At 35.6% G+C, this 14,025-nt stretch overlaps 1 protein-coding gene across 1 annotated transcript; it reads left to right on the forward strand.

Annotated features, from left to right (window-relative positions):
- The first annotated feature begins 4,296 nt into the window (after positions 1-4,296).
- Positions 4,297-5,226, forward strand: LOC102476840 (olfactory receptor 4P4-like). The gene is given in 1 exon segment (XM_014593374.1): positions 4,297-5,226. A coding segment is annotated over 1 exon segment (930 nt).
- The last annotated feature ends 8,799 nt before the right edge of the window (positions 5,227-14,025 follow it).

The following is a 14,025-nucleotide window of genomic DNA, read 5'->3' on the forward strand; positions in this document are numbered from 1 at the left end:
AATACTGTCTTAAGGAATTTATATTTCATAAAACAGAAGGAAGAATTATTTCAAAATGATTTAAAATCATTTAGGAAATGATTTAGGGGAAAAAATGAACTGGGAATTTTGATGACCTGTTATCTTTCATATTCTTTTGTACAGAAATGAGGATTCAGGATTGCATTTTTTCTATTGCTACTCTTCTGGAGGGCTTTCCCTCATCCAGTTCTGATCTCAGGTAGGGAATGCAGGCCCAATCTAAGTAAGAAGACATGTTTTCTATCATTAACAATGTCTTGCTTTCTGATCCTGAGAAATTATTTATACATATATTTTTTAAATAATTATTTAATTTATTTATCCATTCGTTTATTTTAATTTGACCAGAGAGAGACAGAGAGAAAGAGAGAGAGAGAGAGAGAAAGTTAGACAGCAAGTTACCGGGTTTGGTACTCGAACCATGGTCAGTCATGTGGAAGTGTCCTGTACCTTAAGCGCCATGCCACCTGCTCGTCTTGAAATTATTTATATTTTAATTTGAATCTCTTTCATTGAAAAATCATATGTTATGATTAGTCATGTGAATTCCTCTATTAAATTATTTACAATGTACTTTATGTAATAGGTCTATATAAAACCATTGGTTTTATGTATAGATACTTTTGAAAAATTTGTATTATCCTACCTCAGAACAAAGATTCATATGAATTGTAATAATTAGAGGATACACCAATGTATTTCTGCCCCATGAACATTTTCAATACTCTTTTGTTACTGTCGTTGAACATTCTATGTCTGATCATTATTTTTGTTTTGTTCTTAAAAAGAAGATAGGAAACCATATAGCAATACTGAGGACAAAAAAGGAACAAACTAAAATTTCCTCTTGATAAAGTTAGAGTTTTGAATAATGATTTCAAATAGTCTAATGTGGATAGCTTTTTAAATTCATACTTTTTACCAATTTGCCATCTAACATTTTCTCAAAGCTTATAAAAAACAAGATTTTTATTTCATGAATCATTAGATATGATCCTTTCTTAATAATTTTGCTACAAAAGCTTTCCACGTTTTTAAAATATATACCAGTCGTTCATATATAACACTTAAATTATGGACTGAGGTAAAAAGTTTAATTTAGCTTTTATAAACCTACAAGAGTCAGGTAATACCTCATCTCTGGGTAAACTGAAAGAGATTAGTTGAGTATATTCTTCTCTCTTTCTGTTAATTTGATAATGTCTTAAGAATATACATGAAAGGGACCAGCAGCTAGCATAATGGCTACGTCGCTGGACTCCCATGTAGTTGACAGTGGTTCGAGTCCCAGACCTGGTGGCTTAAAAAAAAACTCAAGTCAGGCACATGTGTATGCGTGCCCAAGATTCCAAGATAGAGAGCAAGCCACCACATCTGGTACTCGAACCTTGGTCAGCCATGTGGAAGTGTCCAGCACCTTAAGCACCACGCCACCTGCTGGTCTCTAAAATTATTTATATTTTAATTTGAATCTCTTTCATTGAAAAATCATATGTTATGATTAATCATGTGATTTCCTCTATTATTTACAATGTACTTTATATAATAGTTCTATATAAAGCAAGCCACCACATCTGGTACTCGAACCTTGGTCAGCCATGTGGAAGTGTCCAGCACCTTAAGCACCACGCCACCTGCTGGTCTCTAAAATTATTTATATTTTAATTTGAATCTCTTTCATTGAAAAATCATATGTTATGATTAATCATGTGATTTCCTCTATTATTTACAATGTACTTTATATAATAGTTCTATATAAAACCATTGTTTTTATGTATAGATACTTTTGAAAAATTTGTATTATCCTACCTCAAAACAAAGAATTAATATCAATTGTAATAATTAGAGGCTACACCAATGTATTTCTACCCCCACAAACATTTTCAATACTCTTTTGTTACTGTTGTTGAACATTCTATGTCTGATAATGATTTTTGTTTTGTTCTTAAAAAGAAGAAAGGAAACCATATAGCAATACTGAGGACAAAAAAGGAACAAACTAAAATTTCCTCTTGATAAAGTTAGAGTTTTGAATAATGATTTCAAATAGTCTAATGTGGATAGCTTTTTAAATTCATACTTTTTACCAATTTGCCATCTAACATTTTCTCAAAGCTTATAAAAAACAAGATTTTTATTTCATGAATCATTAGATATGATGCTTTGTTAATCATTTTGCTACAAAAGCTTCCCATGTTTTTAAAATGTATACCAGTAGTTCATATATAACTCTTACATTATGGACTGAGGTAAAAAGTTTAATTTAGCTTTTATAAACCTACAGGAGTAGGATAATACCTCATTAGTGCGTAAACTGAAAGAGATTAGTTGAGTATATTATTCTCTCTTTCTGTTGATTTGATAATGTCTTAAGAATATATATGAAAGGGACCAGCAGTTAGCGTAATGGCTGTGTCGCTGGAGTCCCATGTAGTTGACCATGGTTCAAGTCCCAGACCTGGTGGCTTAAAAAAAAAACTCATGTTAGGCATATGTGCATGTGTGCCCAAGATTCCAAGAGGAGAAAGAAGGAGAAGGGATTGTGGCATGGCCATCCCCTCTAGGGGGTGATTTCTCACTTTTTGTCTCTCTGTATCTCTCTGTCTGTCTGGCAAGTGCACACACTCTATAACAAAAAAATAATAAATAAATAAATAAATTTAAAAAACACTCCAAAAAGAATATACATGAAATACAAAAAGCAAATCCATTCGTTTTTAATGTATTCATGTATGCAGGAAATAGTAGTGGGTGCTAATTAATCACAAAGTCTGTCTTAAATTTGCCTTCTGTATCTTCTCCTTTGGTTGATAATTGCTTTCTAGATTGTATATAAACTGAAAAATATTCTATTAAAAGTGATGACATAGGCATAATTCAAACATACTTAGAAAGCATAATGACCTTATTTTCCTTACTGCTTTCCATCACAAACTTGAACAAGAGGATTTTTCTTTTTTTTGTTTGGTTTTTGTTTTGTTTTTGAGGAAAATAAACATCTCTAAGATGTGAAATGCATAGGGAAAAAAGTTACTTATTACTTTTCACAGATTTATTCATTAATTGGCATTATTAATTATGCTGCATAGTTTTCAACCACTCTTTAATTTATCCAATGATGGGGACCAGCAGATAGCAAAATGCTTGCTTTGCTGGACTTTTATGGAGTTCACTACACATCAAGTCTCAGACCCAGTAGCTAAAAACTCATGCCAGGTGTGTGTGCATGTGCCCAAAATTTTGAGAGAATGGAGAAGGGATTGTAGCATGGTCATCACCCCGGGGGATGATTTCTTGCTTTCTATCTCTCTGGCAAGCACACAAAAATCTCTCTCTCAAAAAAAAAAAGTGATGACATTCATTTAGCATGACCAATAGGCAATGTTAGTACACATGGCAAAGAAAAATAAACTCTTCACAAATAGAAGTTCAACCACTCATGTGTTGGTGTTTAAGTGTATTTTGAATTTCCTGAGGATTTACTAGCTAATAATTCAGGCAATGTTATCAGCTCATATTAGAACAAAGAAAGTTGGTCTTGGACTGGCTCCATATCCTAGTGATTAAGGGAGTTGGATCCCACATGGCCAAAGGCAGTTTGAATCCCAGTTTTGGTGGCTTGAACAAAAACTCTGGTCATTTGTGTTTGTATACCCAGGTCCAGAAAGATGGAGAAATGGAAAAAAGTAATATTTACATATTTCATATTTATAGGAATTACAGGTAAAATGGAAGAAAAACAGTTATTCTTATTTTTCCATTACAAAATTAATTATACAAAAATAGATTTGTAAAATGACCATAAATAGAGAATATTAGAAAGAAAGGAGAAAAAAAGGAACAAAAGAAGAAATATATTTGGTCTTATGGATAATGTACACACATTTTCCAAAATATTAAAAGCATATTTTTGTCTTTGTTTAATTAAGCATTTGTTAGTTATCTAAATAATATAATTAATAATAATAAATGTTTTATTTAAAAAGTAATATTTACATATTTCATATTTATAGGAATTACAGGTAAAATGGAAGAAAAACAGTTATTCTTATTTTTCCATTACAAAATTAATTATACAAAAATAGATTTGTAAAATGACCATAAATAGAGAATATAGCTTAATTCCATAAGTCAGTATTTCATATTCTATATATGTATATTTTATTTTAGTAAATTTCACATTACCATGAGAATCTTTTATTTTTTTCACTCAAATTTATGTTTTCTTCTTTTCAGAAAACTCATTTGAACATAAGAAAACATCAACTCACATACATGAAAAACCAGAGAAATATCTCAGAATTTATTCTTCTGGGACTTTCTGATGCCCAGAACATATAAATATTTTGCTTTGTGCTCTTTTTGTTCTGTTATTATGTCCTAATGATAGGAAGTCTTCTGATTTTTATCTCCATTCTGTCCAGTCCTCTTTTTCACCAACCAATGTACTTTATTCTCATTTATTTATCCTCTATAGATATTTGGTATACCTCTAGCATTGTACCCAAACTGATTGGCAGCCTGTTAGGAGGGTCAAAAACTATTTCCTATGGTAATTGCATGTTACAGATCTTTACCATGCACTTATTTAGCAGTATTGAGGGCTTTATTCTTACCGCCATGGCTTCTGATCGCTATGTTGCCATCTGTACAGCTTTTCACTACAAGACTGTAATGAACGGGACAAGGTGCAATCTCTTAGTCCTGACTGCTTGGGCTGGTGGGGGTGTTCATTCCTTTCCTCAGTTATCTATGGCAATCCAGTTGCCCTTCTGTGGTACTAAGGAAATTAATCACTATTTTTGTGCTATCTTCCCTTTGCTGAAAGTTGCTTGTACTGATACCTATGTTATGGGTGTCCTTGTGGTTGCCAATCCAGGTGTGCTTGTCTCACTTACCTTCTTAGTCTTATTTGTTACTTATGTCATTATATTATTCACTTTAAGATACCAATCGGCAGAGGGAAGACGGAAAGTTCTCTCCACTTTTGGTTCTCATGTCACAGTGGTCATCTTATTTTTCGGACCTGCAATATTTGGGTACCTTAGACCTCCTACCACTTTCCCTGGAGATAAAGTAGCTCTACTGTTTTATACCATTACTGATCCTATGTTCAATCCCCTAATTTATACACTGAGAAACACAGAGATGAAAAACAGTATGAGAAAAATTTGGTGTCAAACTTTGTTTTTAAAGGAAGTGTAAAATGACTTTGAAGTGTAAAATGACTTTGAAGATACTAATTATCCAAACAACTGTACAAATATAAGAACTAGACATGAATAAAAGAACTATATGCTAACTAGTAGATTTTACCATCTTCCATGGAGTATGAGAAAAACAGGATTTCAAATTTTGAAGTAATAAATAATCAAATACTAATTCTTGCATTTGAAAAATATTTGAAAATTTAATAGATTATAAAGGTGGTATGGGAGATTAATTGCATAACAATCATCTTTGCAAAAGAAAATAGGATAATGTTATATTGATCATTGAATTATGATATAATTTTAAAAAGAGAAAGGAAAAAGGCTATAGTTGGAATCACAGAGGTAGATGGGGAATTAGAGAGTTAGAGATTATGTCACATATTAATTATTACACTGGTACACTATGAGGGAAAATTTCACTTTAAGGTTAAAGAACTGGTAATAAAATACTATTGCTATTGTGCCAGGGACCAGCCTCGGTGGGGGTGGGTTGGCTCGACGGAGGCAGTGCTGGAAGGAAAGGAAGACTAAGGCCTCGTGCCTTTTCATGCACGTCCTCAGCCGGACACTCCCAGAGATCACTCTCTGAGGAGTGACAACTGTTAGGAATCATTGTGCCTTTTTATTGAAAATGTGATACATGCAAGTAAATGGGAGAGGGGCTACGTGTTCTAATTATCATTTCATAAAGTTTTAACAATAGAAACCATTCAGGGTTTGATTAAGGGCAGGTCTATTAATCATCGATACAGTTCAACAATTGTTTGATTCAAGCAGTGCAGTTTCAGGAAACAATTCCAGCAAGCAGAGTTAACTATCAACCGATGTTCAGCAGCAGCTGTCTTATGATTACTGAAAGAAAATCTCAAGCATAGATATTAGTTCTTGTGGATTGTCATAAAGAATGATACTTATATAAGTCTACAGGGATTTAAAACTTAAGGAATCCTAATATATTTACCTATCCTGAAGGGGTGGAGTTAGTGTTCACTTGATGAGGGCGGGGATACAGCCTTTTCAACTGGTGGTGAAGTGACTAATAAGTTAATGAAAAACTTTAAAATGGGTTTATGGTGTTGTGGATACACTTGTGTAGCCTATGGCACCACTGTTATGTATTTTGTTAGAACATTAGTTACCATGGGACGAGAGCGTCCTGGGCCAGTTTCGGCCTAGTCCTATTGTACGTGAAAAGATTATTTATATTAAATGTGTCTTGAAGGGCCTTCCAAAGATCAGGAAGAACTTTAGCACACCCTTTACTGTGCCCAATGAAGCGTTGTAATTAACAGTAAGTGGTCAAGGTAAAGGGGAGCGGTTGGGGGACTTTTCGGGAAATCTTACTGCACACTCAAGATGTATGAGGGAGCTATGTAATTCTTTTATAGTAGTATATCAGGGAGTCAGAGGGGGGTCACTTCCCAGCAAGGCTAACACAGTCCCAGAGCGAATAGCAAGCGGCCTTGCCAACATGCTAAGTGACCCAAGCTTGTTCCAAGGTCGGGGGGGCATACAGTTGCAGCCTTGCCAACTTACTGAACCGACCGGAAGTGATGCTCAAAGGTTAAGGGGCTCAAACGGGTCCTGGAGCCCCACTGGGTTGGACTCCTCCACTATTGTACAACACATGTATTGGAAACTTAATTTTGCTCAGTTTTATGATGGTGCGAGAAAAGTTACATGCATGCAGATCACATGCTCCATAGCAATTAATGCTATACTGAACAATGATACACAGAAGACTTCAAAAAGTTTGTGAAACAAAATGGGAGACGGAGGTATAGTGAGAAGCTGACTAACACATAGAACATTGCATGCAGGTAAGTGGAATGACTTCTAGAGTACTGTAACACTGTTGAGTAACTACAGTTGTAATGATTTAGTATATATTTCAAAATATCTAACAGAGAGAACTTTCAATATCTACATAAAGGAATGATAAATGTTTGAGATGGTGGATATGTTGGTTGTCCTGACTCATGTATTGAAAAAACAACTATGTATCCCATAGGTGTATACAATATTAAACATCAATTAAAGTTAAAATATAAGTGACTTTTTTGTGATAGTCAAGCTATTATGACTTTGCATATAATACACATGAAGTTCCTAGTTTAATTCTGGGCATATGGCATGTGTCCTATGTGTTGGTTGTAGTAGTTGCTCTTTTATTTCTTTTTTCTTTTTTTGGAGAGGTTTTTTGCTTTGGGGCGCATGCACTTGCCAGACAGACAGAGAGAGACAGAGAGACAGAAAGAGAGAAATCACCCCCCAGGGGGGATGGCAATGCCAGAATCCCTTCTCCTCCATTCTCCTCTCAGGATCTTGGGCACACATGCACATGAGCCTGGCGTGAGTTTAAGTCACCGGGTCCGGGACTCGAACCGCGGTTGACTACATGGGAGTCCAGTGGCAAAGCCATTACTGTAATTGCTGGTACTGGTTGTAGTAGTTGCTCTTGTCATTAGTGTTTCAGAGAATTGGAGTCTGTTTTCCAGAGAAGCTAGTCATATTGGCTAGCAAGGTGTCATACTTAAGCTCTCTGACTTTGAGGTTCAAAATCTTAAAATAACTGCTGCATTACTTTTCCATTAGCAGCAGCAGAAAGTTTTATTGTTAACAGAGACTTAGTAAAATAAGTATAGCTGTTTTCATCCTTCCTTGCCTGGAGCCACATTTTCCTTTTCACAATGTGGTTGGATTTAATTTGATCCAATATTTTTAATAGGCTCGTTTTTATCTTTTATTTTATGATTTCTTATCCATATTTAATTGTACATCTCTATAGCACACAATATGCTTTTGCAAAGTATGCAAGCAGTATGTGACAATAAAATCAAAATATTACTAAGCACATAATTTTAACTATTCATGAGTAAAGGGTAAAGGTGATATTTGTGATTTTTCCTTCTGAAGGTAACCATGGGCATCACTGAAGGCACGTGCACTCGCGAGAAAGACAGAGAGAGACATAGAGACAGAAAGAGAGAAATCATCCCCCGGGGGAGATGGCCAGGCCACAATCCTTTCTTCTCTTTCTCTTCTCAGGATCTTGGGCATGCATGCATTGCTGGTGTGAGTTTCAGCCACTAGGTCTAGAACTCAAACTGTAGTCGACTACATGGGAATCTACTAACATAGCCATTATGCCATCTGCAGGTCCCATAAATTATAATTTAGTGTTATAAAATGTTTAGAACAGAACACAAGATATTTTTGCAAGTTTTGATAAGATTATGTAAAGGATTTTACTGGGAGACCAGCAAAAGCTTTTATGGTTACATTGCTGGACTCCCACAGGGCATACCACATGGCATACTGTGGTTTGAGTTCCAGACCTGGTGGCTTAAACTCGTGCTAGACACATGTGCATGTGTGTCCAAAAACCCAAGAGGAGAATGGAAAAGAAGGGATTGTGGCATGGCCATTCCCCCAGGGGTGATTTCTCACTTTCTATCTCTGTGTCTCTCTCTGCCTTTCTGGTGAGCACTCCCTATAGCAAAACTCCCTCTTAAAAAAATATACCATACAAAAACATAGTTAAAAAAAATAAATTAGGACCAGCAGTGGTGGTTGAGATGCTGGACAGCCACATGGCTGACCAGCGGTTGATTCCCAGATATAGTGGCTTGAAAATCACTCTAAGCACTTTGGCAAGCATATCCTAAATTCCAAGGGTAGTATGAAGGACAAGGGATTATGGCATGTCTTTCTCCAGTGAGTGCATGGGGCCTATGGTAGTAAATAAATAAATAAATTGCACTGAATCAAAATTAAAACATTTTCCACTTTTATATACCTCTGAGGAGTAGTCTTTTATTTTTTATCTTAGAAAAAGGAGATTGGAGCTATCTCTATTAGTGGCTGGGGAAAAAAAATTTATTATTTAAAGTCTGAACAACACTGAGAGAGACGTTGAAGTGAACAACTAGTAAAATGATGGGTATGGATTCCCTATACATTGAAGTCATTCATTTTCTCAGGGTTACTTAGCATTCAAGGTTTCGAGGCAAACACTAAATTGAAAAATATCTCTTCTTTTATTTCTGCTGCTCACTTCTAATTTGGGCTAGTTATTTAAACTAGAAGTTTCTATCTGCATGATAAAATTTATGTCAAATGATACATTAGTATGAGTATTAAATAATTTGATGAGACTTCACAAAGTTCATGAAAACAACAGATTTACAAGATAAAAATAAAGCCATCAGGTGGCATGATAGTTAAGACGCAGGATTTCCATATGGCCTACTGAAGCTCAAGTTCTGGACCTGGTAGCTTTAGAATCACACATGTGTGAGCAAGCCCAAGATCCTAGGAGAATGGAAGAGAAGGGATTGCAGTATGATCATCCCTCCTGAGAGGTGATTTCTCCCATTCCGTCTGTGTTTCTCTCTGTTCTCTATCTTGTGAGTGCATGCACCTTATGACAAAAAAAAGAAAAAATCCAATATTAAAAATATGATCTGTGAACCATGTGGTATTATGTGCAGACACACTAACCACCACTCTACCTGGGACCCAAGATATTTTGTTTTTAAGATTGTAGGCAAACCATCCTGCACAAGCAGACTATAGTAGCTGGTATCTCACTTCCTGACCCAAAAATGTATTACAAAGCTGTGATCATCAAAACAATATGGTATGGCACAAAAATAAACACGAGAATCAATGGAACAGAGAAGACACTCAAGAAATAAACCCCAAAACATACAGCCAACTCATCTTTGAAAAAGGTTACCAGCCAATCCAGTGAGAAAAGGGAAACCTCTTTAGCAAATGATGTTGGAAAAACTGGGTATCCACCTGCAGAAAGATGAATCTGAAACCCTATCTGTCACCATTAGCAAAAATCAACTCAAAGTGGGTCCAAGTTCTAAACTTAAGATAGCAAACCATAAAACTACTGGTGGCAAACACTGAGGAAACTCAGAGACATTGGGGTAGGTAGAGACTTCTTAAGACTCCAAAGCACAGGCAATAATTCTCCAAATAGACAAGTGGGATTACATCAGATTAAGGCATTTCTGTACAGCAAAGGACACTGTAATTAGAGTGAATTGACAACTCTAGGAATGGGAGAGAATTTTTGTTAACTGTGCCTTAGATAAGGAACTGATTACTAGAATACACAGGGAACTCAAGCAGTTTACCCAGAAGAAAATGATTAACCCAACTAAAAGATGGAAAAATGAGCTGAATAAACACTTCTCTAAGGAAGACATATGAACAGCCAAAAAGCATGAGAAAAATTGCTCAACATCTCTCATTATAAGGGAGATGCAGATCAAAACCACAATGAGATACCACCTAACACCAGTTAGACTGGCAAAGATAAAAAATAATAATAATGATAAGTGCTGGAGGGGATGTGGTGAAAGGGGAACACTCCTACACTGTTGATGGGAAGGTAAATAGGTCCAGCCACTGTGGAGAACAATTTGATCAAAACATCTTCAAATAGAACTACCATATGATCCAGCAATTCCACTTCTGGGTATCTATTCAGAGGCAGGAGAGCACTCAGTAAGAAAAACGCTTGCACAACTATTTTTATTGCAGTGTTATTTATGATTGCTAAGACTTGGAACCATCTCAAATATCCACAAACTGATGGATGGATTGAAAAATTGTGGCACATATACTCCATGGAACACTAAACAAGGCCCTAGAATTTGATAGAAATTAGAGAAATAAGGAAGATATTTTGCCGAGTGAACAAGTCAGGCTATGAAAGAGAAACATTGTATGTCTCCACTTAACATATACCGACTGTCTAAATTCTATGGTAGAGACTGAAAGACTGGAGAACATAAAAGTATTAAAAATTGCAATAGACACTAGAGACAAAGTGGAAAGAAAGTGTGAGGGGGAAGACGGTAGGAAAGGAAATTTGAGTGAAAATGGAGAGGTAAGACACTTGCGGGACACACATAAGGTTTATTTTCTGTTGATGAGGATGTGTATAATAGTCTCAACTAGGCTGAACTGAGGTGTAAATCAAGCTGGGTAAAGTCTCTTCACAATCTAAATGATGTATAGTGATTTAATGTAAGAATAATAATAAAAAAATAATTAGAAAAAGATTATGGACAAGGAAAGTCAGTATGATCCAAATCAGGACTGTAAGGTGGATGTTTGATGTTTCCCATCAAAGCTCTCACAAAATAGCCATTTTTACATAAGAGGAATAAGTAAGAATATTGTGGTGGAGAAGGATTCTTTCACAAAGCTACCCCAAGTATTTTTCTGCTAAAGCTTAAGCTAACTTTCTCAAAACATCCTTGAAAAAAAGCAGGTATTATTGTTCTTTGGCCCTCCAGAAAGTCAGCAAACAAACTGCTTTGAATATTCAAAACATTGTTGCCAGACCTATCCGGTCTGCTTTTGCTTTGAATCTGCTACTTCTATTTCTTGGTAGTCATTGCTTTGATTGTATTTTGTCTTCAGGATCTTACTGATAAAGCCATGTGTCATCTCCTCTTGCAATTCTTCAGAAATTAATGTTTCAGGATCTTAGCTTGCTTGCTTAAAATTTCCATTGAAATTCCTGTTCATGTCTACACTGTTTGGGTGCAACAATTTTGGCACCCATCAAGGAGTAAGTATTCTCAACTTTTATTCATTCTCAATTGTGTAAAAGCTGAACCAATGAAGATGTCTATGGTATTGGTTATTGTTTCTGCTATTAATCATTGTTCTTCTTCAATTAGGGCACTAATAAAGGGAATTTTCTCCCTGAAAATTGATGTGAATGGTTTGCCCATGTGAGTGACATATTTGCCATTATTTCTCACTTCTTTTATTTTTCAGAGAGATTTTTGCTATAGGGCACATGTGCTCCCTGGAGAGACAAACAGTGAGAACTGAGTAATCACTTCCTCCAGGAGGAATGGCCATACTGCAATCCCTTCTCTTACATGCTCTTCCCAGGAACTGAGACATGCACACACATATTCCCAGAGTGAATATTAAGCCACTAGGTCTGGGATTAGAACTGCAGTGAGTCATGTGGGAGTCCAGGGACATAACTGCTATGCCATCTGCTGGCCCTGATAATTGGTTTTTAAAAGTGAGAGTTGGGACCAGCAGATGGCATAACAGTTATGTCATTTGACTCCAACAAAGTTGATTGTGGTTTGAGTCTCAGACCCAGTAGCCTGAAATTCATGCTGAGCATGTGTATTTGTGTGCATAGGTCCACAGGAGGAGAATAGAAAGGAAAGGATTGCAGCATGGCCAGCCCCCTTGGAGCATAATCTCATGCTACCTCTCATAGTCTCTGTCTCTCCAGCCAGCATATACACCATATAATAAAAATATCTCTCTCTCTCTCTCTAAAAAAAAGTGAGAGATGTCCAAGATGACACCCACATAGACAGACCATATTTTCCTTTGAGTGTTATCTGTTAAACTTGCTATTTTTAAATTAGATTATTTGTTTTAGAGTGGCTGTGATGATTGAGTTTCCTATATATGCTCATTATTAATTGCTTGTCTGAAGCAGTTTTCAAATATTTTCTCCCATTCTTTGAGTTTTATCTTTATGTATTGTTTCCTTTGCTGTGTACAATCTTTTTAGCTCCATGTAATCCCACTTGTCTATTTTTGGAATTGTTGCTCGCATTTTAGAGGTTTTATTTAAGAACTCTGTGCCTACTCCAACGTCTTCAAGTGTTTCTCCTGTGTTTTTTTTCCCACAAGCAATTTTATAGTTAGAGGCTTTACATTTAGGTATTTTATCCACTGTCAGCTGAATTTTGTAAATAGTGGGAGACAGAAGTTTAGTCTCATTTTTGTGCAAGTGGATATCCAGCTCTTCCAGAACCATTTTCTGAAAGAGTTTTTTCTCCACTAGATAGTATATTGCCTGTCAAAAATTGCTTGACTATACATAGTTTTAAATCCCAAGTTTGGGGATTTATTTCTGGGCTCTTTATTCTGTTCTATAGGTCTATGTGACTCTTTTGTGTAAGTACCATGCTGTTTTGATTAAAGAGAACTACCTTATAACCCATTAATTCCACTCTTTGGTATTTACCAAAAGATAGAGAAGTAGTCAGTCAGAAAGACACTCCCACATCCATGTGTATTGCATGTTGTTCACAATTACTAAGACATGGAATCAACTAAGTACTCCCAAACTGATGACTAGATTTAAAAAATGTGGCACATACACAGTATGGGATACTATTCACTATAAAGAACAGTGAGTTTCTGTCCTTTGATACATAATGAGTGAATATAGAAGATTTAATGCTAAGTGAATATAAGCCAGACTGTGAAATGCAAACTCTGTATATCCCTCCTCAATATATACCAAATGGCACTATATGGTAGAAATTGAAGGATCGTGATACTTAATAGTAAAGAAGACAAGTGTAGATACCAGAGACCATCTGGGAGGGATTCTCCATACCAAAAATTGATCCTATCATTCTTTTTCCCTATTCTTAAATTAGCTTTTGCTATTATTTTTGAAGATTTTAAGACCTATCTTGGAGAATCTTCTGGGTTCTAGATACTTATCAGTGCTTTGCTCATGTCAAAGCCATATTCTCCCTAGTTCCAATACCAATCACTCTAGTTCTTTTTTTGACTTTTGGATTAGAAAAGATTCAAGGAACCCAACATATCCAGGTAATCATTTCAATTTACAATTTAATAAAATAATTGTTGAGTTTCTTCTCTCTCTCTCTCTCTCTCTCTCTTTTATTTTTTTTTGAAAGAGCGTTTTTTTTTTTTTTTTTTGTTTTTTTATTTTTTTTTTTCCCTTTAGGGCACGTACACT

The sequence above is a fragment of the Tupaia chinensis genome, unplaced genomic scaffold, assembly GCF_000334495.1.
Source record: "Tupaia chinensis unplaced genomic scaffold, TupChi_1.0 Scaffold140380_1, whole genome shotgun sequence".
In the NCBI taxonomy this organism is placed as follows: domain Eukaryota; kingdom Metazoa; phylum Chordata; class Mammalia; order Scandentia; family Tupaiidae; genus Tupaia; species Tupaia belangeri.